The 25,167-nt window shown below is 44.8% G+C and overlaps 2 protein-coding genes across 2 annotated transcripts; both read left to right on the plus strand.

Moving 5' to 3' along the window:
• Window positions 1-1,050: 1,050 nt before the first annotated feature.
• Window positions 1,051-7,307, plus strand: LOC115077444 (extracellular calcium-sensing receptor-like). The gene is made up of 6 exons (XM_029579735.1): window positions 1,051-1,253; window positions 2,353-2,644; window positions 2,884-3,726; window positions 4,598-4,825; window positions 5,738-5,861; window positions 6,382-7,307. Exons 1-6 carry the CDS (start codon window positions 1,051-1,053, stop codon window positions 7,305-7,307), a joined length of 2,616 nt encoding a protein of 871 aa, XP_029435595.1.
• Window positions 7,308-12,428: 5,121 nt separating this feature from the next.
• LOC115077445 (extracellular calcium-sensing receptor-like) lies at window positions 12,429-24,882 on the plus strand. Its single transcript, XM_029579737.1, has 6 exons — window positions 12,429-12,652; window positions 17,860-18,151; window positions 18,970-19,806; window positions 20,556-20,696; window positions 23,516-23,639; window positions 23,957-24,882. Exons 1-6 carry the CDS (start codon window positions 12,429-12,431, stop codon window positions 24,880-24,882), a joined length of 2,544 nt encoding a protein of 847 aa, XP_029435597.1.
• The last annotated feature ends 285 nt before the right edge of the window (window positions 24,883-25,167 follow it).

Raw genomic sequence — 25,167 nt, forward strand, 5'->3', positions numbered from 1 at the left:
TGGGGAGGGGAAAAAAAAGAGAAGAGGGTGCTGGTCATGGGGGGGAGAGGGGAATTCTGGGCAGGGGAGGTCTGTCTTAGTGCCTCCTTATAAACGCTGGCTGGAAAACGCCAAGGCAGGGAGGCAGGTGGAGAGCCTGGGAAACAGGGGGTGGGGGCTAGAAAAGAGACACCAAGAGAAGGGACAAAAGAGAGATGTGCAGGAAGGATGAAGGCAAAGAACAAAAGAGACATGCAGGGAAGAGAAAGAAGAGCAGAGACACATGGAAGAGATATACAGGGGCTGGGAGGGAGGGGGAGGAGAGCAGAGAGAGACTTACAAGGGAGAAAGACATAGGGAGTGGATGGAGAAAATCAGAGACAAAAAGAGGAGGGAGGGAAGAGCGCAGAGAGACACAGGAGAGAGGGCAGAGAGAAGAAGGGAGAGGACAGATTAAGAACAGAGGCACACAGAGAAAGGGAGACGAGGAAAAAGTGCGGAGGGACACAGGGAGGGAGGGGAGATAGCAGGGCTGGCTTTAGGGGAAGGGTCCCTCTGGGCAAAGCTGAGTGATGGCACTGAGACAGAGCTTCAGGGTGCCTGGCACCGACTGGGTCTACTCCCGGGCTCTGGAGTGCCTGATACGGGCCCTGGGAGAGAGAAGAGCAGAGACATCGAAGGGGAGAGACGTACAGGGAGGGTAAACGGTGATATAGAAGAGTAATGCAGAAAAATCAGGTGCCAGGTCATCGTCCTGTGCGGGGCAGAGGATAGGCACGGAGAGGCAAGCAAGAATCACAGAAGAAGAAAACCCACACAGGGCGAGCAAGAGAGAGCACCCGGGGTAGGAGGAGGAGGCGACCAGGAAGAGAAGGCAGTAAGGACAGGATGAGGTTCAGCAGTGGATCAAGATCTTCGGAGGGCGGAGGGAGTCCACCATGTTAACACAGTGCAAATTAAGCATTGCTTATAAACATTTCAGACCTATTTTTCCTTGTACGGCAGCTGATTCCTCCTGTTGACCAGCGATCCCCTCAGCGATTCCAGTGAGAAATCCACCACCCCCCAGCCATGATTCTGGCCAGGCTGGTGGTCCTGCTAATGATTCCCTTCCCTGTCAACTCGGCCGATGCCCTGGGCTGCACCCTGCGAGGTCAAGAGGAAGCGGGTTTCAGGCAGGATGGGGACATCCTGATCGGTGGGATTTTCCCGGTGAACTTCGACTGGCACATGCCTGAATGGCCTTCAGCTGAGCAGCCTGTCCTCTGCCACACGTAAGCCTCATTATTTCTCCGCCACACGGTGTCCTCTGTGTGTGATGCTCAAAAACCCCCGGCACAAGACTGGGTGAATGCATCCGGCTTCTCTTTGATGTCAACTGGTGGTCATGCAGGTCCCAGTATTATTCGGGAAAGTGCTTTCTTCTCTCCCATTTATCAACTCAACAGCAGAACAGAGGCTATGGTGTGTTTCAGAGGACCCATAGGAATCCAGATCAAAACCTCCATCATGATAAACAGCGCCACAAGCATGGCATTCTGATCCATTTCAGCATAGTTACTCACATTACCATATCACCTTCCAGAAAACCATTCTTACATAAGCATATACGATTTGCCACAATGGGTCAGACCAAAGGTCCATCAGGCCCAGTATCCTGTTTCTAAAAGTGACCAATCCAGGGCACAAGTACCTGGCAGGATCCCAAAAGGTAAATAAATTCCATGCCGCTTATCCCAGTGATAAGCAATGGACTTCCCCATGTCCACCTTAATAATGGCTTATGGACTTTTCCTCCAGGAACTTATCCAAACCTTCCTCAAACCCAGCTACACTAATAGCTTTCACCACATCCTCTGGCAATGAATCCTAGAGCTGGGTAATTGCCAGGTTCTTGTGGCCTGGTTTTGGCCTCTGTTGGAAACAGGATGCTGGGCTTGATGGACCCTTAGTCTGACCCAGCATGGCAATTTCTTATGTTCTTATGTTCTTAATTATGTGTTAAACAAATAAATATTTTCTTCTATTTCTTTTAAATGTATCACCTAGTAATTCATTGCATGTCCCCTAGTCTTCGAAATTTTTGAAAGAGTAATAGCCGATATGCATTCACCCATTCATTTTGCTCATTAGTTTATAGACCTCTATCATAACTCCCCTCAGCCACATCCTCTCCAAGCTGAAGATCCCTAACCTCTTTAGCCTTTCCTCATAGGGCAATTGTTCCATCATCTTCCACAATTCTTCTTTCTATTTTCTACTGTGAAACCATTGTAAACAGCAGCTTTTATTTTTTTGTAAACCGATGTGATATCTCAGTTCGAATGCCAGTATATAAAAATAAATAAATAAAAATTTTGAATTTCTTTCCAGGTTCAGTGTCAGGGCCTATGGTTGGGTGCAAGCCATGGTGTTCGCCATCAATGAGATTAACCAAGACCAAGCCCTCCTTCCCAACATCTCCTTGGGTTTCCTGATCTATGACACCTGCTTTTCCATGGGCAGAGCTCTACAAGGCACTGCCCGGATGGTGAATGGACAGAACAAGTCCATCCTCAACTATCAGTGCCAGAGTCGGGCACCGCTGGCAGGTGTCATTGGCGAATCACGATCTACTACCTCCATTTCCATGGCCAGATTGTTGGGGCTTTACAGATATCCTCAGGTAAGAGTTCATTTTCACATGAGAAGTATTTCCTTTAGAGGAATACAATGTACTTACCATAAACTGCAAAGAAAAAGCAGCAAAATCCTTACAAGAATTTTCAGATTTCTAATATCCGAGTCCAGTGTATTAAATGTCTTAACAAAGCAGCTATTTTGAGAAATTCTAGAAAGGATGCCATTTTAAATATTTATCATAAGTTTTGTCTCTTGAGCTAAGTAACTGCTTCTGCCTTCCAGGTCAGCTACTTTTCCTCTAGTCCCCTCCTGAATGACAAGATCCAGTTTCCATCCTTTTTCCGCACCATTCCAAGTGATAATGTCCAGGTCCGTGGGCTGGCGCAACTGGTGGTGCACTTTGGCTGGATTTGGGTGGGGCTGGTATCTAGCGAGGATGACTATGGGGAATTTGGCTCCCAGCTGCTAAAAAAGGAGCTACAGGCATTGGGAGCCTGTGTGGCATTTCACGCAACATTTCCAGTGCCACCAGTAAGAGGGAAAATCTACCACATCATTGAAATGGTTAAAAGATCCTCTGCCAATGTGATCATTGTCTTTTCTTCTGACCATTACGTGTTACCAGTAATGGAGGATCTTGCCAATCATCACATCATTGGGAAGGTATGGATTGCAACAGAAGCTTGGTCAACCTCTCCTACAGTTTCCACCAAGGAACTTTCTATTATGCTAAGTGGCACTATTGGCTTAACTGTCCACGAAGGTGACATACGTGGTTTCAGGGATTTCCTGCTTAACCTACACCCTTTCTCTTCTCCCAGGGATATATTCATTAAGTCATTTTGGGAAGAAGCTTTCAGGTGCCAGTGGAAAAATCATGAGGATTCTCCTACACAAGCTGCTAGCGCATTCAATACCACCAGAGACTTGTGCACGGGGAATGAAAAGCTAGAGGAATTTAAAAGCCAAACTTCCATTGAGTACGACAATAGGATCAGTTACAATGTCTATAACGCAATTTATTCTGTGGCACATGCCTTAGAGAACATGATATCCTGCGTGACAGAAGAAGGGCCCTTCACCAACAGGACATGCGCTGACATCCGGGATTTCAAGCCATGGCAGGTAAGCAGCAAAACAGGTTTTCATGCCCCGAAAAAGGAAATATTTCAAATAAAGGTTCCACTCCATTTTCCCTACATTGAGCAAAACCTTAAAAGGGCAATTTTTGGAGCCTTTTACCTGCATTAGTCGTAGGGCCAGTGCTTCCATTAGGCAAACTAGGTGGTTGCCTAGAGTGCCAAAATTTTGGGAACGGCAAAATTCCACCAACACAAAGCCCAGAGGGGGAAAACCAATATTGTTGGGAGTGTTGGGATGAAGCTGCCGCCAACAGGTACGTTTGGAGTGAGGAATGCATGACTGAAGGTCCGCCTAGTGTGTCAAATACTCTTCCGCTGTCCCCATCTGAAAATGGCTCGCCCTCAGTAAGGCTGAAAACGTGTGCCGTGTTCTGCGATGCACATGCTTTTTGCAGCATCAAGGAAGACGTGGGCTGTGTTTAGGTAGAGAGGGAGGTAAAGTGCACACGTGGATGACATTTTCAAACCTACACACAGATTTTTCAAGCAAGACTCTACCTGCAAAAAAAAAAATGCTGGTGCAAGCGACTGCAAGTGCTTTTTACCTGCAGCAATTTTCAAAGAGAAAATTTATGTGTACTTTTCCGTATGAAAATTGTTGCGAAGCCCATGAGAAAAAAGTATGAGTAGGCTTTGTGCCAATGCAGGCAGTTTAAAAAATTGCCCATCTCCTCCTCTCTCTAGAAGTTCCAAAAGACAAAAGTATCAAATCCACTGATTCATACCAGTGGAGTAACTTTTTATGTATTATCCTTTTTTTTTTTTTTTTGCAAGTTTAACTGTAGACTGTTGAAGTTGAAATCTGCCCATTTATATGGAAACCTGCTATAGATTTAAAAAAAAATGTTTTCCAGCTCCTGCACTACATGAGGAAGGTGCACTTCAGGAACAAACTAGGGGAGGAAATCTACTATGACAGTGGCGGCAACCCTCCCGCCGTGTATGACATCGTCAACTGGCAACCACAGCTTGACGGTACCCTCCATTATGTCAAGGTGGGAAGCTTTGACTCCCGGGCACCCACAGGGCGGCAGCTGTCCATAAACATCAGTGCCATCTGGTGGAACACGCAACGTGCCGAGGTACCACGCCCATGCAAAGTAGTGATATGGGGTTTGACCCGAGGCAGCCATTCACAACCTTTGGGAGGGGAAGGATCCCAAGCCGTCACCCAACAGTCACACCTAGCAGCCAGGCCAAGGGAGCACACAGTGTGGATAACGCTCTGTGAACCTGGCTACGCCAGAGGGAAGAGATTCAAAGGGAGAGGCAAAATCCTGGATACTTGTAAATTAAAGGCTCATGACACCAAAATACCAGTAAAGGCTGATCTCAACTGAGCTCAGAGACCAAAGGAGCAGGAGGAAACTGACAGCCAAAAAAAAAAAAGAGATTGAAGATAATTTATGCCTTAAAATACATCACTGCTAATTGTTAATTTCTGTCACTGCTGAAAATGTTTCATAATATGAGTCATTTCCCCCTCAGCAATAAGCTCTTACCAGCAAGCCAAGTACCTTGAAAAGAAAGGATTGTTGACTTTATCTAAAGCACAAATAAACCAATACCTTAAACTAGCATTATGTGCTTTCAAATTTAACTAGCTTTAAATGGTTGAATTCCTGGCCTGCCCCACAGTTTACTTCTCCTCTGATGGTCTGAGACCTCGATCTGATTCTTGGCTCTTGTTTACACTCAGATCCAATGAGTCAAGTCAATATAGGTTGACAATTCTCAGTGTGGACTCCAGCCATTGGATAGTTGTCAAGTCTAGGGTTGGGCCAGTACCTCTCACTTCTCAAAGATGGTATAGTATGGCGTGTGCACGCAGTCACGAAATATTAGTGCAACCAGTAGACACAGATCACAAATAAAAGCTTTAATCAACTTTATTCCATGATACCCTCAAAGCTTATGATATCTTGACCTGATGAACTATATTTGAAATATTCAGTTACAATTCCAAAGGACCTTTTCTTCTTCTCGCCCCTCAGGTCCCGCGCTCTTTATGCAGTGAGAGCTGCTCCCCTGGGTACCGGAAGGCGGTTCAGGAAGGACAGCCCCTCTGTTGCTTTGACTGTCTCCTGTGTGCCGAGGGGGAGATTTCCAACACAACAGGTCCCACCCAGCTTGCATGCACCCAAGAATTCTAATGGTTTTTACCCCTCTCAGTTTGGAGAATTAGCTGTTATGCCATGGAAATTCTCCATCCCACAGATAAATTCATTCTAAGAGTACAGAATTTTATGGGGGCCTGATTTTCAAAAGGACTTACATGCATAAAAACTTGTTTTGTGCATGTAAGTGGTGCTTTGAAAATCAATCAGGAGCTAGTGCATATAAAAGTATGTTCATAGACCAGTTTCATGCATACTTTTACGTGCACTGGGAGTAGTTGTTCCGAAGGGTGGAGAAGGGATGGAGATAGACTTTCCTATTTCCAAAAGTACAAGTTAACTACACACAAGTTATACCCTGCTTGGAGCATTTGTAAGTTTGTGCATTAACAATCCTGTACATATCTGGCCAGTTAAAACACTTGGTATAGTCTGTGTGTACATTGTACAGCAGGTTTTACTGCTATGTGAGAAATTATAAAATGACTCTCTCTACATTTACAATTTGATTCCTCTTCCAGATTCCACAATTTGTTGTCCGTGTCCAATCGACCACTGGCCCAACTGGCAAAGAAGTGAATGTGCCCCAAAAAGAATAGAATTCCTCACCTATCAAGATCCTCTTGGGGGAACTCTTACCGCTGCTGCCTCTTTCTCTTCTGTCATCACAGCTACTGTACTGTGCTTCTTCATCAAATACCGAGATACCCCCATTGTTAAAGCCAACAACCGGGAGTTCTCTTTCCTTCTCCTAGGGGCTCTGTTGATGAGTTTTCTTTGTTCTTTACTCTTCATTGGAGAACCTCGGCCAACAACATGCTTGATACGCCAACCTGCCTTTGGTGTTATCTTCGTCCTCTGTGTCTCTTGTGTATTGGCCAAGACCATAATGGTTGTCATCGCCTTCAATGCCACCAAACCCAACAGTAACCTGAGAGAGTGGCTGGGGCCCCGGGTGCCTATTGTGATAGTTTCTGCTTCCACACTTTTTCAGGCTTTCTTCTGTGTCACATGGCTGCTTCTCTGCCCTCCCTTTGTAGAGAAGAACATGAAACTAAAGACTGGTATTATCATATGGCAGTGCAATGAATGTTCAGATGTTGCTTTCTGGTGCATGCTGGGATACATGGGGTTCTTGGCATGTGTCAGCTTCCTGGTAGCCTTCCTTGCACGTAAGTTGCCTGACAGTTTCAATGAGGCCAAATGGATCACGTTTAGCATGCTTGTGTTCCTGAGTGTCTGGCTGTCCTTCATCCCAGGCTATGTAAGCACCCAAGGGAAGTACACGGTCGCTGTGGAAGTCTTTGGGATCATCTCTTCCAGTGCAGGGATTCTAGTTTGTATATTTTTCCCCAAGTGTTACATCATGATATTGAAACCTGAAATGAACACCCGAGAACAGCTCTTAGGGAAAGGGACCAAGACAAGGAAGGTAAAGGCCATTTAGAAACTATTGTAGAATTTTCTGTTCAGAGTTATCTTTAGTCGACAATATTTCTGAGTAATCCATGCTTATTAAAACCGTACACTGGAAATTAATAACTGACCTTTGAACTAGGTTTCTAAACTGCATTACACTTCAATCTACCAATTGGTTTGCGTGCTTCTGTGAACCATTTTCCTGACTAGGTCCATATTCAGTAAGCCAGTGAGCGACAAAGCTATCTGAGTAGTTACTCAGCTATCTATAGCTAAATTCAGTTAAAGTTGTCCGAGTAACTTTATTCAATAATTTTAAACTTTAGCAGCTATATTTAACATATAGCCAGTTAAGTAAAACAAAAAAAAAACTGACAGGCCAGTAGGCCAAACCCCTCCCTCTCCACCCCAAATTAATAAATTGGCAGTGCATAGAGCAGATTATACTTGACTGAGGGTTCCCCCCCCCCCCCCCCCGGGCTTGGCCTTGAGGGTTTGGGGGGGATTATGGATGGGGCAGGAAGGGGGCCCCAGAATCTGGCCTTCGATTTTAATATTGGGGGGAGGGGCCCTCAGGATGCTTTGGCCTACAACGTGTTTCAAGTTTTGAGGCGGGGGGGGGGGTGTTTGTTTTTTTTTTAACTTAACCAGCCATATATATAGAGAGAGAGAATATAGCTGGCTACGTGTAAAGCCAGGGCTGACCTTCAGAGAATGCAGGGCACAAGGCGAAAGAACAGCAGGAGGGCTCCGTAACGCTGAAATGATAGTGCCGGGCATGGCGGGGGTACCATGGCGATGCAAGGCCCCCACCCCCCTCCACCAGGTCAGCAATATTTAAAGTTACCCCAGATAACGTCAGACCCGCTCTTTACACTTCCCTGGCTAAAACCTAGCTGGTCAGCAGGGGGAGATATTTAACCTCCAGGTTTTGTCCAGCTAAAGGTCCCAAACTTAGCTGGAGAAATCCTTTTCATTATGCACCTCGGCACCTATGAGAGAGAGAGGATGCCAGAGGCAAAGGAGGGGAAAAGGACAGCGAGAGAGGATGGGAAATAGATAGGAAAAAGTCTGCTAAGAATGGAGAAATCCTTCACCTATTGACCTTTAATAGCAGGAACTGCTTTCAGCCCAGTGATGAGATTTTACATGATTCCCTGTATTCAATCCCGATATAGTTTTTTTCAGGGTAAGTTGTTTAAATTGCATTATGTTTTTGGGTTTTTTTTGTACATCGCTTGGAGCTATGGCATTAGCGACGAAGACGTTTTAATAAAGATAAAGATTCCAATATAATTGCACAGTGCTGTGCATATGGATGTATGATGCTTTCTATGTAATCGTTGCTCTATAAATGTACTGTGCCGTGTACGCTGCCGACACTTTATAAATGTGACGGACTCTTCGGTTACATCACCCTTGAGCCCTGGGAGATCCTCCGGTTCGGTAGGGTTCACCCTCTCCAGTCCGCTCACTGGCTGGTCACCTTTTTCCCCTCTGGGTCTGTTTTTCGTGTTTAAGGTTCTTAAGTGGTAGGAGCCTTGTGAGAGCCCGCACACCACCTGGGCTCAGGGCATGGGAGGGCCCTGGTGTCTGGGGCTGTGCAGGTTGGGGAAGACCTGCCCTGCATACCCTCCACCAGGAAAGGAGGTGTCAGTGACCTGCGGCAGGGAGGGACTCCGGGGTTAAATTCTGTTGGGGGGGGGGGGGAGCAAAACTTTGAATTCAAGATACAGGAGGAGGAGGAGGAGGAAGATTTCGGCTGTCCCCTTCCTTCCTGTTTTGAAGCAAGGGAGAGCTGCTTGCTTCGAGGGTATCCCTCCCGTCAGGGATCCAGAAAGAAGAAATAAAGAGATCCTCACCCCGGGGAAAGGGGCACTGAAAAGAGCTGGTCGGGGTTCCTGTCCCAAAGAGCCTACAGGTACTTTTCTGCCCCGCCCGTGCAGAACAGGCACACCGGGGTGGGGGGTTAGATAAGCAACAATAACTGTACAGAAAATGAATGGCACGGTGAAATGTAGTTTTCTTTGAGCGAATCGCAGGCTCTTCCAGTACACACACCTGGAACGCTACCTTGGATGGAAGAGTACAGGCCAACGCCCTTCCCTGACCTTGGAAGATGTCAGGTCATCCCGGATGGAGCATGTGCGCGCTTCAAAGCGTACGGCTGTGTTTGTGCGTGTGGATTTGGAAGGGTGAATGCATTTGTGCGTGCGCCGTTGCATATCTCTCTGTGTTTGGGAGTGATAGATTTGGAAGGGTGAATGCATTTGTGCATGCGCCGTTGCATGTCCGTCTGTGTTTGGGAGTGATGGATTTGGAAGGGTGAATGCATTTGTGGTGCACCGTTGCATGTCTGTCTGTGTTTGGGAGTGATGGATTTGGAAGGGTGAATGCATTTGTGCGTGCGCCGTTGCATGTCTGTCTGTGTTTGGGAGTGATGGATTTGGAAGGGTGAATGCATTTGTGCGTGCACCATTGCATGTCTGTCTGTGTTTGGGAGTGATGGATTTGGAAGGGTGAATGCATTTGTGTGTGCTCCATTGCATGTCTGTCTGTGTTTGGGAGTGATGGATTTGGAAGGGTGAATACATTTGGGAGTGATGGATTTGGAAGGGTGAATACATTTGTGTGTGCTCCATTGCATGTCTGTCTGTGTTTGGGAGTGATGGATTTGGAAGGGTGAATACATTTGGGAGTGATGGATTTGGAAGGGTGAGTACATTTGTGTGTGCTCCATTGCATGTCTGTCTGTGTTTGGGAGTGATGGATTTGGAAGGGTGAATGCATTTGTGCGTGCGCCGTTGCATGTCTGTCTGTGTTTGGGAGTGATGGATTTGGAAGGGTGAATGCATTTGTGCGTGCACCATTGCATGTCTGTCTGTGTTTGGGAGTGATGGATTTGGAAGGGTGAATGCATTTGTGTGTGCTCCATTGCATGTCTGTCTGTGTTTGGGAGTGATGGATTTGGAAGGGTGAATACATTTGGGAGTGATGGATTTGGAAGGGTGAATACATTTGTGTGTGCTCCATTGCATGTCTGTCTGTGTTTGGGAGTGATGGATTTGGAAGGGTGAATACATTTGGGAGTGATGGATTTGGAAGGGTGAGTACATTTGTGTGTGCTCCATTGCATGTCTGTCTGTGTTTGGGAGTGATGGATTTGGAAGGGTGAATACATTTGGGAGTGATGGATTTGGAAGGGTGAGTACATTTGTGTGTACTTCGTTGCATGTCCGTCTGTGTTTGGGAGTGATGGATTTGGAAGGGTGAATACATTTGGGAGTGATGGATTTGGAAGGGTGAGTACATTTGTGTGTACTTCGTTGCATGTCCGTCTGTGTTTGGGAGTGATGGATTTGGAAGGGTGAATACATTTGTGCGTGCGCCGTTGCATGTCTGTCTGTGTTTGGGAGTGATGGATTTGGAAGGGTGAATACATTTGTGCGTGCGCTGTTGCATGTCTGTCTGTGTTTGGGAGTGATGGATTTGGAAGGGTGAATACATTTGTGCGTGCGCCATTGCATGTCTGTCTGTGTTTGGGAGTGATGGATTTGGAAGGGTGAGTACATTTGTGTGTACTTCGTTGCATGTCTGTCTGTGTTTGGGAGTGATGGATTTGGAAGGGTGAGTACATTTGTGCGTGCGCCGTTGCATGTCTGTCTGTGTTTGGGAGTGATGAATTAAATTTGCACTGCACCTGCCTGCCCTGTGACAAACCCTCAGCCTTTGCTAATTACCCCCTCTCTTTCAGAAACTTTTCCAATCAAATAAAAAAAACAAAAACACCTTATAAACCATAATTGAATAAAAAGACTTTGGGACCTATGAGAGCACGCTGATGAAATGAGACACAATTACAAATCTCTGCAGAGGGAGTTCGCTGGCAAGTGGAGATTTGGGGATAGGGGAGAGTTAGGGATGGTATAAATGCAAGGGGAAGACGAGGGGGGGTGTGCAGTCACAATTGCAGCCCTGTCGCAGGTCCTGGGGTGTCAGAAGGTAAAGGAACCCGCGCCTCCAGCCCCATAAAGGAGCAGCTCCAGGAGACGAGCAGAGCGGTGAGAGAACAGCTCAGGAAATCAGTGCAGATCTTCGCCGCGCTGTGTGTGTGTGTGTGTGTGTGTGTATGTGTGTGTGTGTGTGTGTGTGTATCTCACTTTCCTCACTTTTGTCAGGTCCTGGGGGGGGGGGGGCGGTCTTTTTGACATTCCTCCAGCGCTGCAACCTTGAACTGGGAGCCTCTCAGGTCCGTGGTCCCAGGCAGGAATTTAGACATCCCATTTTATAACCGTGTGCGCTGCGCTAAAGCCCGTGCCTACCGTTTGCACGCAAAGCCTCACCCTGCGTTTTCAAAGTGAACCCGTGCACAGGAGTTTGCTTTGGGAAGTCCCACGTCCAGTGGCCAGGTAGATGGGCTAACTCGCCCGCTCTATCGCAAGCTGTGACTGGCTGAACTCGGGCCAACGCATTCCGAAATAGAAACGTCATGCAAGCAAGTTCCCGGAACGCCTATCACCCCCTGCACAAAGGCGGGTTACGTGTGTTTACGTTTTATGCACAGTCAGCCCCAGGCATGGAACCGCATTTTATCTGCATCCGCGGCCTGGAAACGCAGGCCCACAGTGCAAGGTTTCTCTTTGGTTTCCGAGCTCGAGGTGTAACATTTCTGGCGGATCCGAAGGCATTTAAAAGAAAGCTGTGCAAAGGGCGTGGTTCTTCTCCGTTCATTCTGAGAGAAAATATTTAATTAAAAAAAAAAAAAAAGGATGGAATTTGCTTCACGCGCCCCCCTCCTTCCCTCCAGTGTTTCTGATTCTGCCTCCCCAGACCCCACTTTTTTTTTTTTTGGGTTTCTGATACTTTCGAATACATTCCCCTCTCCCTCTCCCAGACATTCAGCACCACAGCTGATCCAGAGAGGTCCACCCCAGCCCGGCAAAAAGAGAGCTGCAGCCTTCTTGTCCTTGGCGTCAAGGATCCCGTGGTGGGGGCTGCCGCATCCCGACCCCTTCTCCCCGTGAGAATCACTCCCCTTTGCCCCCTAAGCGCCAGAATGAGGAGTTTCCTCCCCCCTTCGGTGAAAGTTTCCATTAATCCTGTCTGCTGCTGTTTCCCCCTCAGTGAGCGCCGGGAGCTGTTCCTCGCCATGGCGCTGCCCGCGCTGGTGCTCCTGCTGCTGCTGCTGCTGCTGCTCTCTCTCCTCTCCCGCGCCTCCACCGCCACCGGGGGCTGCGCCCTCCCCGGCCAAGGGGAGCTGAGCAACAGGCGGGAAGGAGACATCCTGATTGGGGCACTGCTGCCAATGCATTTCAACTGGAGGGAGCCCAAAATGACTTTCGTGGAGAGCCCCCAGCCCATCCTCTGCGAAAGGTAAGTCGTGCGCATCACATTTATCAGACTCCTAAGCACATCCCTAGCAGGGGCACAGGATTGCTTTATTGGTTTGGGGGGTAGTGGGGGGCAAGCCAAGCGAGCTCTGTCTGCTCCCTCTCTCTCCCTCCCCCTGCCCTGCGGCGCCTCGGACCTCGTTCCCCTCCTCCTCCTCCTCCTCTGGCCCCGACGGCCGCTTTGAACCGCACGGAGATCGCCATGAGCTTCAAAGCAGCCATCCGGCCCAGGGCTGCAAAAGCGAATGGGACGTCCGAGGCGCCGCTGCTCTCCTCCTCCTCCTCCTCCTGCTACTGAACAGCTGCTGCCTGCCTGGCCCGGGCCCCGGCTCTCCCATGGCGGGTTTTGTGGAAAGAGCCTGACTGTGGTTGAGCCGTGGCCCCCTCTGGCTCACACCCCCCCCCCCCCCCCCCCCCCCCCCCCCATTCCGACGGCCGTGATCCCCGGCCATGTCACAGCGAAGTCGGGAGGTAACAAAAAGCATAGGGGCCGGAAGGAACCCTGAGGAGCCACACCTGCAGCACCTGCCCTGTCCCAGACAGATGCGTCTTTAACCTGCTTCTAAAGCCGACCAGTGACAGGGTTTCTGACACCGCCCTGGGTTACTTTTTCCCAGCATTTGATAACTGTCACAGCTGGAAAGTTCTTTCCTATTGTCTAACCTACATCTCCCCTGCTGTAGTTTCCCAGTAACATATTAAATGACGGAAGATAAAAATCAAAATGCTCCATTCAATCTGCCCAACAAGTTTTTTTTTTAGGGTAGTAATTAATTGCTACACCGTGCAGGTTACCCCCATGTGTTCTGTTAAGGGTAGTGACTGCCGCTCCATGCAGGTTACCCCCATGAGTTCTGCTAAGGGTAGTGACTGCCTCTCCATGCAGGTTACCCCCATGCCTGCTGTTAAGGGTAGTGACTGCCACTCCATGCAGGTTACCCCCATGCCTGCTGTTAAGGGTAGTGACTGCCACTCCATGCAGGTTACCCCCATGAGTTCTGCTAAGGGTAGTGAGTGCCTCTCCATGCAGGTTACCCCCATGAGTTCTGTTAAGGGTAGTGACTGCCTCTCCATGCAGGTTACCCCCTTGCAGAAATGCTAACTTTAGGTGTGAAAGAAATCACCTCTTTTCTTCATTTCTTTTGTCTAGCCAGTAGGGATCGTCTGCATTTGTCCCATGCCCTTTTGAATTGCATCACCACCACCTCTTCCAGGAGGTTATTTCATACATCCACCACCCTTTCTGTGAACAAATATTTCCTGACGTTGGTCCTGAGTCTACCCCCTTGGAGCCTCATATTGTGGCCCCTAGTTCTACAGCTTTCTTTCCACTGGAAAAGGCTCGATTGCCATGCCTTTCCGTCACCTAAGCCTTTCCATGCAGACCCCACACCATTTTGGTTGCCTTTATCTGGATCGCATACGTTCTGTCCTTATGTTTTTGAGATATGGTCTTCACAACTGAACACAGTGACTCACTAAGGACTTTTATTGGGTCACAAATAAATATATAAGATTTGCCATACTCGGTCAAACTAAAAGGTCCATCAAGGTCAATCCAGGTCACAAGTACCTGGCTGGATCCCAAAAGGTTGATAGATTCCATGCTGCTTGTCCCAGGAATAAGCAATGGATACCCTCACGTACACCTTAATAATGGTTTATGGATTTTTCTTCCAGGAATTTATCCAAACCTCTTTTAAACCCAGCTACAGAAACAGCTTTTACTACAACCTGTTAAAAGTGGTAACCTCTGACTAATTAACTCAATGAATGCCAGCTTCAAATAGTTTAAAAGGTTTATTAATGGAGGAAAGCGTAGTTCCTCCATGGAGAAGCAACACAAAACAAGTGGAATATAATTCTAAGCTTGCTCAAAGATCTGACGTGCTTGCTCAGCCTTATAAGGGTTTGGGTCCGCCAATACCAGATATCTGCATAATCCACACCCCTTACCTTAATAGCCAATCAATAAATTTTAGCATGTGTGTGCGTGCTCTTACTATGGGCAGAAGCCTCTTGTTATCAGTAGCAGAGAATAAGACCAAGTTAGTTCCGTTGTCTCAGGAATGATGTCATCTCTGCTGGCTAATTCTCAAGTAAGTTTAGTTATCATAGTGCTTCATAGTACTAGTGACACGTGTGCACGATATATGCAATTCACTATTCTACAAACCTCTGGCAATGAATTCCAGAGTTTAATTATGCATGTCCCCTTGTCTTTGTACTTTTTGAAATGGTAAACATCAAATTTGCATTTATCTGTTTCACTCCATTCATATCTCCCCTCCAAGATGAAGTCCTAACCTCTTTAGCCTTTCTTCAAAGGGGAATTGTTCCATCCCCTTTTTCATTCTGGTCGCCCTTCTCTGTACCTTTTCTAATGCTGCCATATCTTTCTTGAGATGTAGAGACCAGAACTGCACACAATACTCAAGACGAGGTCGCACCATTGAGCGATACAGAGGCATTAATTATGATATTCTCTGTTTTATTCTCCAGTCCTTTCCTAATAATCCCGACCATTCTGTTTGCTTTCTTGGTTGCTGCTGCACACTGAGCAGAAGATTTCAACATATTATCTATGTTGATGCCTAGATCCTTTTCCTGGGTGGTGACTACATGTTGTAATTCGCCTAGCACATTTAATTGCCATAGGCAAAAGATAAATATTTTTAATAAATATATAAACCTTGCATTGTGTAACTATAATTTGGGTTGGTTTTCCCTGCATGCATCACCTTGCACTTGTCGACATTAAATTTCATCTGCCATTTGAATACCCAGTCTCCCAATCCTACTGTGATTTAACAAATTTGAATAATTTTGTATCATCAGTAAATGTGATCACCTCACTCATAGTTCCCAACTCTAGTTCATTTATAAATGTGTTAAACAGCAGTGGTCCCAGTACAGATCCCTGGGGCACTCCACAATTTTCTCCATTGAGAAAACTGACCTTTTCTCCTCCTCGTTATCAGTTACCATGCTACAATGTAAATAAGCAGATCGTGCCTTATTTATTTAGTCATATGTTTAGTCAAATGTTCGTTCTTATCAGTTACCATGTTACAATGTAAAATAAGCAGATTATGTCTTATTTGTTTAGTTATCTGTAAACCGATGTAATATCTCGATCGAATGTCGGTATATAAAAGCAATAAATAAATAAATAAATAAATTTAGCCCTACTCTCTGTTTTCTATCTTTTAACCAGTTCTCAATCCACAACAGAACATTGCCTCCTATCCCATGACTTTTTAGTTTCCTCAATAATCTCTAATTAAATATTTTGTCAAACACTTTCTGAAAATCCAACTACATTAGAGGGCATTATCACCTCTATTTTTCCAGCCCAGCATCCTTCTGGCCTTTGCTATCTCATTGTTATATTGCTTTGCCACCTTTAGATCATCAGACACTATCACCACAAGGTCGCTCTCCCAATCCGTCCACATCAGTCTTTTTGCCCCGCACATCCCATACAACTCTTTCAGATTGTGGTACTTTTTGGCATCGAATTCCAGCTTCCAAACCTTCAACCATTCCTCAAACTTTCCTAGATCACTTCACATTCTTTCTACTCCTTCAGGTATGTCCACTCTGTTGCAGATGTTAGTGTCATCTGCAAAAAGACAAACTTTACTTCCAAAATATTGCTCACAAAGTTATTGAACAGAACCTGTGCCAGAACCAATCCTTGAGGAACTCCACTTATCACTCTTCTCTCTTCAGAGTAGGATCCATTTACTGCTCTGTCAGCCAGCCAAAATCCATTCTGCCACCTTGGGACCCACACCTAGGCTTCTCATTTTATTCATGAGCCTCCTACATGGGACCGTATCAAAAGCTTTGTTGAAATCCAATTAAACCACATCGCGTGCTCTTCCTTGATCTAATTCTCTAATCACCCAAACAAAAAAATCAATCAGATTTATCTGACAAGACCTTCCTCTGCTAAAATCATATTGTCTCAGATTCTGTAACCCACTGTATTCTAGAAAGATCAATATCCTTTCCTTTAACAGTCTCAGCATTAATTTTCCCACAGCGAAGGTAAGGCTAAGCAGCCTGTAGTTTCCTGCCTCCTCCCTGCTACCACTTTTGTGAAATAGGACCACAATTGCCCTTCTCCAATACTGCAACACTACTCCAGTTTCCAAGGATCTATTGAACAGGTCTTTCTGTGGACCCATCAGCCCTTCTTGGAGCTACCTTAGTATCCTGGGATGTATCTCATGGCCTTGTCAACTTTCAGTTTTGCTGGTCCACCCAAACACTCTCTCCTATAAATGCGGATGTATCTACCAATAATGAAATTACATATCCTGAGTCTGACTACTCTAGCTGAGAATGCATTTAGGCCTTAATGGATTCAGAGTTCTCATGCAGACACACATCATAACTACTGTGAGAAAATAAGTAGTAAACACCAGGTGTTCAGAATCGGGGGAGTTAAGAGAAAGCCTGGACTGTGTTTTGGAAAACACTGCATGTATTTCTCATAACATAGTTTCATGTATGCAGATAGAAAGGATATAACTGGCAGAGGGAGAGACAGTGAGGTTTGAACTGAAGAGTGCAAAAAGCTGTAAGTAATCAGAGCCATACAGACTTCAGATGTTCAGAAGTGGCAAAGCAGACTGATTGTTTGGGTTTTTGTTTTCAACAGCAATCAGGAACATAAGCTCTGTATCCTCTATAGTAGTTGCTATTATCTGCAATACATATTTTCTGCTATGTCATTTTATAACTTAGTGATTGATCAAATAAACTTGCTATTAACTACCTGGAACCACAGTATATCGACTCAGAATATGCATGTATGTGTATTTATATTATGCAAGCCCTTCAGGTGGATCCCAATGAGATTAGCCCCTGGTTCAAGCCTCCAGGCAGAATGCCAGTATGTGCAGTCTGAACCCAGATCACCACCCCTCCACCATCCAAACCCTTGCCAACCAGCAACAGTCTTTCTCCATTATCTTTCTTAGTAAAAACTGTCCTGAAGTATTTGTTAAATATTTCTGCTATTTCTCCACACTTTGCTCCATGACTCCTTTGAGTCTTAGAATGCCACTTTTGTGGATTCCTCAGTGGGGATGAAGCACAACTGACTGCCCTCATCATATGCCCACCTGGAAACTTAATTATCACCATTCCACCTTCCTTTGTTATGTTTCTTTTCAGATTCATCCCCAAGGCCTTCCCTTGGGCCATGGTCATTATTTTTGCCATTGAGGACATCAACCAAGAAAAGACCTTCCTCCAAAATGTCACACTAGGTTTTCAGCTCTATGACAGCTGTGTGTCTTTAATGAGATCCCTGTGGGGAACAGTGTGGATGCTGACAGGCAAGGACAGGCCTGTCCTGAACTACCAGTGCCAGAGCCAGGTCCTGCTGGCAGCCATTGTCGGAGAGTCTCAGTCTACCATTTCCATTTCCATGGCCAGGCTGTTGGGGCTCTACAGATACCCCCAGGTAAGAGCCGTACCACTCTAAAGCAAGGTTCAAAAAAGTATTGTTATGGGCAGTGGTTGACTCCTCTAGCAGCAGCTGCTGAAAAAGTAACGTGTTCTCCTCAAATTAACAACCTCTGTATTGTACAAACTATTGATTTTAGTTCTTTTCTCAAAAGTTAGATCACTGCAGATTAGGCTCCAGGCCATCAGGTTTTCCACCAGTGCATCTATGAGACATGTAGTTCCTGCTTTCCTCAGAGGGTCAGAAAATGAAAGCCCCCACCATACAGTCAGAGAAAATCCAAAACTATCTCAGGCTGCTCCTGGTAATCCTACTGCAAATGAACTTACTAGCTGAGATTTTATTCCTGTCTCAAGATACTTTATTTAAAATCATAACCAAAATCAACAGTGAATACATTTCTTTTAGGATAATTTTATAACAGCCCATCTAAAATAGGCAGCCAAAAGGCAAACAATTCACACCAATTTTCAAAGTGGACTTGTGCGCATACATCTGTTTTGAAAATGATCACACCAATCTTACCACTGTGCAATTACACCTTGCTATTGTGTGCGTGGCAATATTTCAGGAAAATTTACATGCAAATATTTAAAACTCCAAACATGTGCACACAAGACCAAACCCCAACTCAATACCACCTGCAAGAATGCCTCTGCTCGATGCAGGAAAACTATGTGTGAACAGGCAGGATTTCAGTAAATTAACTCACACATCGGGCAGGCAATTAAGTAAAGGGACATTTCTGTGGGGTAAAGCCTTTTTTACTAATATTCGTTTGAAATTTGCAGTCATGTTGGCTGCTTCTTTTCTAGATCAGTTATTTATCCTCCAGTCCCCTGCTGAGCGATAAGTTCCAGTTTCCATCTTTCTTCCGGACCCTCCCAAGTGATGTCATTCAAGCCCTGGGGCAGGCCCAGCTGGTCACACACCTCGGATGGACCTGGGTGGGGGTCCTGTCTACCAAAGATGACTATGGCACCCTGGGCTCCCAGATCTTGAAAGAGGAGCTCCAGAAGCGAGGCGTCTGTGTCGCTTTCCATGAAACAATCCCACTGGTACCATCAAGTGTGAAAATCAACCGTATCGTTGAGGTGGTCAGAAGATCCTCAGCCAATGTCATCTTGGTCTTTTCTTTTGAATCCTTTGTACTCCCAGTGATGCATGAGCTTTCCAGGGAAAACATCAGCAGCAAAGTGTGGATCGCTAGCGAGTCCTGGTCCATATCCTCTGGTGACATAGCTAAAGAGCTCTCCAACCTCCTGAGGGGTACCATTGGTTTTACGGTCCCTGAAAGTAAGCTAACAGGGTTCGAAGAATTTATTCACAATTTCAAGCCATCTTCTGCTCCAAATGACCCGTTAGTTAAAGAATCTTGGGAGGCGCTCTTCGAGTGTCAGTGGCCCAACCTCAAAACCAATCTGACAACAGCCGAAGGAAACCTCAGGGAAGCTACCAGATTCTGTACTGGAGCAGAGAGCCTGGACAAACTAACGGGCTCTGAAGTGATTAGCCTGAGAATCGGCTACAACATTTACAATGCAGTTTACTCTGTGGCACACGCCCTGAGGGACATGCTGTCCTGTGTGCCGGAGGAAGGACCCTTCACCAACGGGACTTGCGCCAACATAAGGAGTCATGAACCATGGCAGGTGAGATGCAGAAATAAGTTCAAGTTAGAGATGTGCTTCGGGAACAAATTTCGTGTCGGGCTTCGTTTCAGGGCCCCCCGTGGGAATTTGGTTTTTCCCGCGGTTCGGGGTTTTTTTTTCGGGGGCCCCAATTTTCGCTTTAGTGCGCATTAATAGGAGTTAGTTCACACTAACTCCCGTTAGTGTAAACTAACTCCGATAGTGCATGCTAACGTGGCAGAATTAGTGCACACTATCAGAAGTTAGCACTCACTAATGGGACTTAGCGCGCACTAACTCCCATTAGTGCGCACTAAAGCAAAAATGATTTTTTTTCCAAAATTTTGGAAAAAATTCAATCATTTTTCAGTTCTCCCAAACCATTCCGAATTTGGGAAAAACAATTGCACATCCCTAGTTCAAGTCATAGTTACAGATAAATCTCCATGAGCCTCAGTTCGAATCACCAGCTCTGTCATTCACCCCCCTCCTACCCACCCACTTATCTCTCTTTCTTTTTATCACTTTGTCTTTTTACTTCTGGGTTTTTATCTCCCTTTGTACCTCTCTAAGTCTTTGTCTCAAAATTTATTTCTCTTTATTTCACTTTGAGTTATGTCATTTTACTTTTGTCCTTTTCCCTCCCTATATCTCTTTTGGTTATTAAATGATGTTATCAAGGGATTCTTTATCTAGGCGCCGACAGATTACTAACTCATCTCCTAGGAGTAATTTCTGCTTTTCTCTCCATGAATCGTCCTCCACCACAGCTCCTGCACTACATGAGGAAAGTGCACTTCTGGAACAAGATGGGGGAGGAGATATACTTCGATATAAATGGAAATCTCCCCGCTGTGTACGACATCATCAACTGGCACCAGCAACCCGACGGTGCCATCCAGTATGTTAAGGTGGGAAGCTTCGACCTCAGGGCACCCAAAGGACAGGAGCTCTCTGTCAACATCAACACCATACAATGGCACACCCAACGCAGAGAGGTACAAACTTGCTGCACTGTATCAGTCAAAAAAATTACGACCCCTATCTAATTATTTAACCTTTTAGAGGCTGCATGTCCAGTACTCCCATTATTTTCATCCCAGCATCCAGGCATTCAAGTTTTTTGCTTCAACCACTCTTCGTGCAATCTCATTAGACTGTGTCTTACTCAACGTAATCTAATTTTTTTAAATTAGATTATAAAGTCCTTAAAGTCCTTGGTACAGAGTCCCAAATTAATCCTGGGAGAATAAGAGACCACTTGATGCTGCATTCACTAGTGGCCAATAACTCATATTCCTCATCCTCACTTGTTTTTAACTGAGAAAGTACTTAAGCAATAGTAGCACAGTCAGAGAGCGACCTGAGTGGAGAGGAGACAACCCAAGGTTAAGCGACTGGTCCTTTGCTAATTGATATGAGATTAATTTGAGTCATATGTCATCTGGCAATGATATTATATCTCTCCTGATGAGCAAACTTTCTTCATTTAATATGATTTGGATCAAACTTTGCAAACCATGGTCTCGAGCAGTTCCTTGTTAGATCCTATGCCTACAAAATTCATTTAAAATAAAATGAAAGTTGGCTAAATATTTAGCATCTATGGTGAACTCAAGCTTTGCACAGCAATCTGCTGCACCCTCATTTAAGCAAACTAAGGCACATCCTCTTCTAAAGAAGGAACCTCGGGACCCTGTCAATATAAATCACTATCAACCAGTTTCATAACTTCCATTTATTATTAACGCCATTGACAAGGAAGTCGCAGAACAGCTAAATTTCTTGGACTACATGAATACCTTCCACCCAAGACAATCTGGATTTCAACAACCTCATAATATTGAGTTAGCTTTGATGGCTTTAACTAGTGAAATTATAACTAAATCTTATGGAAGTAAAAATGGGTTAATTGTCTTTATTGATATGAGTTTATTTGACTTCTTTTGCTTCCTTGTTTGTGATGATGTGTGTTTTTGATTTTAAGTAAGTTAGTGCAGCCTAGAACTTTGCCATAGGTGTCATGTAAATAAATAAATAAATGAGTGCAATTTTTCGCCCCATTGACCACCAATTCTTTATTCAAACGACTTTTACTGAGATTGCATTTGATGGGGTTTAAATCTTCTTTGTTCAATTGCTCTTACCCAAATATGTTGGGGATCCAAACTGTTTGAACCTAGACTGTTGTTATATACAGTCCCACAGGGCTCAGTATTAGCATCTTTATTATTCAGTTTATAGCTGGCCACTCTAGCAAGCAACAGTTATTCATTATTTTGGGTACAGATGTTTCCTATTTGCAGATGTAATTCAAGTGGTAATCTCTATTGACCCTGATTGCCCTGAGAAAGTAGGAAAATTATAGAATAGATTGGCTGCTCATTCATAAACTAAAAGTTAACCCCCAAAAATCAGAAGCCCTTTCGGTAAGCAGGAGGAAAAAACCTCTCAAAACTACCCCATATATGGCAGGTACCAACATATTGTCTCACAGGTAGATTTTTAAAATGTTAATCACACAAAAGGGACCCCATACACACATATGTGGGCTGTGCACAAGCAATACGAATTTTAAAAAGATGCGAAGTACACACGTCTAGAGCAAGGGAGCGGAAAAGGGGCGAGGCCAAGAGTAACATGCGTAGCTCTGAATTTTAGAAAAGCTGTCCAAGGCGCGCATCAGCGTGTTATCCGCATAACTTTACTGCAAGTCTGGAGATCTCGAGTTTTAGGGGTCAAGTGGCTATATTACAGGATGAAGAACCGGAGGAGTCTTCGAGACTGCTGAACTGCCATATATGAGAGAGAGAGAGAGAGAGAGGGAGAGATAATATGACACTATATATATCTACTACTGTAAGAGGGGCACTTTCAGCTCAGGCTGGGTTTCAATCATAAGAACTTCATCCAAATTTTTTTAAACTCAGTTACATTAACTAGCATAACCGCATCCTCTGGCAATGAATCCCAGAGCTTAATTATACTATTTACAACTATTGGTTCATTCTCTTGTCTTGACTCTGCTGGTCTACTGCAGTGTCCTTTAGTAGGGTCTCCTGGTTACCTATGTAAAACATCTTCAGTTATTGCAAAATAAGCAGTTAAACTGATCTTTGTGCTAAAATCTAATTACCCCTTTGCTGGAATAATTGCATTGGCTGCCGATTCTTTGTAGGATAAAAAATTCAGTTTTATGCCTTGTATTTCGATTTGTATACAGGGATGAATCTATATATTTCTCTTATCTCCTCATCCCCTACCAATCATCCAGAGTGTTGTGTTGATGCCAACAGTACCTTTTAAGTATTCCTTCTCCTTCAGAATTCAGATTAGAGATTACAGGACACTGCATCCAAATGTATCCTTTCCTTTTATTGCCCTCCCATTGGAAATTTGTTCAGAAAGTAATTATTTGAAATTTAGAAAAGGGGTTAAGACATGGCTTTTTTGGCAAGACTTTATTTGTTAGGTAGAAATTTTATGATTACATTTATTTTATGTTAATACTTTTAACATTATAATCTGCATTAACTAATATTAGGATTATACTTTTGCATTGTATGTTTTGATATGTCATAGGATAATAATATGTGAACTATATATATCTGTTTTTTGATATGTAAACCATTTGATTGTTAAGGGAAAGTAGTATGTCAAATATAATAAATTAAATATTAAAAATATTCAGTTACAATTCCAAAATATCACTCCTTCTTTCCCCCATCAGGTTCCGCGATCTTTGTGCAGTGAGAGCTGCTCCCCCGGGTACCGGAAGGCAGCGCAGAAAGGACAGCCTCTCTGTTGCTTCGACTGCCTCCTTTGTGCCGAAGGGGAGATTTCCAACATGACAGGTACAATATGGCATTGAAGAAAGAATACATACAAAATAACTCAGTATAAGCCTATAGCAAATGCAGGAGGATGTAAGCAGATGATTGACTGAAATCCTCTATGAGATACAAAAGATTCTAGAACATCAAATGCTTTGAATAAGAACTTAAATGGACTTGTGAACCAGTTCCCTAAGTCATGGACCCAACGCTCATGCAATCAAGAATTAATTGTTACCCCATAGATATTCTCCATCCCAAGAATAAATTATCAGAAGAGTACAGAGAGTTTTCTATGTTTATATAAAAGAAACCCAACAATGTGATTCCTCTTCCAGATTCCTCAATTTGTTGGCTATGTCCAATCGACCATTGGCCCAACTCAAGAAGAAATGAATGTACCCCAATGAGAACAGAATTCCTCACCTATCAAGAGCCCTTGGGTGGTACTCTCACCACTGCTGCCATTTTCTCTTCAATCACCACGGCTACTGTATTATGCATCTTCATCAAATATCGTGATACACCCATCGCAAAAGCGAACAACCGGGAGTTCTCTTTCCTTCTCCTGGGGGCTCTAGTGATGAGTTTTCTTTGTTCTCTGCTCTTTATAGGAGAACCTCGACCAACAACATGCTTGACACGCCAACCGGCCTTTGGCATTATCTTCATCTTCTGTGTCTCTTGTGTGTTGGCCAAGACCACCATGGTGATCATAGCCTTTAATGCAACCAAACCTAATAGTAACTTAAGAGGGTGGCTCGGAGTCCGGGTGCCTATTGCAATAGTTTCTGCTTCTACACTTCTTCAGATCTTTATCTGTGTCACCTGGTTGCTACTTTGCCCTCCCTTCCCAGAGAAGAACATGAAACTGAAAACTGGCACTATCATATGGCAGTGTAATGAATGTTCTGATGTTGCTTTCTGGTGCATGCTGGGATACATGGGATTCTTGGCTTGTGTTAGCTTCCTGATGGCCTTCCTTGCACGCAAGTTGCCTGACAGTTTCAATGAAGCCAAATGGATTACATTTAGCATGCTTGTGTTCCTGAGCGTCTGGCTGTCCTTCATCCCAGGCTATCTGAGCACCCAGGGAAAATACACGGTCGCTGTGGAGGTCTTTGGGATCATCTCTTCCAGTGCAGGAATCCTTGTTTGTATATTTTTCCCCAAGTGTTACATCATGGTTCTGAGACCTGAAATGAACACCAGGGAACAGCTCTTAGGAAAAATGACCAAGAATAGGAAGATAAAGGCTATTTAGAAACAACTGTGGCTTTCCCTGTTGAAAATATAGTCAACTATACTTTTGAGTAATCAATGCCTACTAAAACCTTATATGAATATTACTGACTTTTCAACTAAGTTCTAAATTGTTACACTTCCTGATCTGGACAATAATTCATTCCTTTGGGTATTTTTATAAATACTTGGTTTTAGGTCTCCATCTCTGTCACTTGACTGCAGCTCTGCTCTCCCCTCCCTTCTCGAGAAGAACATGCAACTGGAGACCAGCACTATCATATGGCAGTGCAATGAATACTCAGAT

The sequence above is a fragment of the Rhinatrema bivittatum genome, chromosome 16 (genome assembly GCF_901001135.1).
Source record: "Rhinatrema bivittatum chromosome 16, aRhiBiv1.1, whole genome shotgun sequence".
Taxonomy (NCBI): domain Eukaryota; kingdom Metazoa; phylum Chordata; class Amphibia; order Gymnophiona; family Rhinatrematidae; genus Rhinatrema; species Rhinatrema bivittatum.

Bases quoted from the DNA above. Each gene is read 5' to 3' on its own strand.
- LOC115077444 (XM_029579735.1), top strand. From the start codon at position 1,051: ATGATTCTGGCCAGGCTGGTGGTCCTGCTAATGATTCCCTTCCCTGTC. The intron at 2,645-2,883 runs GTAAGAGTTCAT...TCTGCCTTCCAG, and splicing joins GGCTTTACAGATATCCTCAG to GTCAGCTACTTTTCCTCTAG. The intron at 4,826-5,737 runs GTACCACGCCCA...CTCGCCCCTCAG, and splicing joins GGAACACGCAACGTGCCGAG to GTCCCGCGCTCTTTATGCAG.
- LOC115077445 (XM_029579737.1), top strand. From the start codon at position 12,429: ATGGCGCTGCCCGCGCTGGTGCTCCTGCTGCTGCTGCTGCTGCTGCTC. The intron at 18,152-18,969 runs GTAAGAGCCGTA...CTTCTTTTCTAG, and splicing joins GGCTCTACAGATACCCCCAG to ATCAGTTATTTATCCTCCAG. The intron at 19,807-20,555 runs GTGAGATGCAGA...CCTCCACCACAG, and splicing joins GGAGTCATGAACCATGGCAG to CTCCTGCACTACATGAGGAA.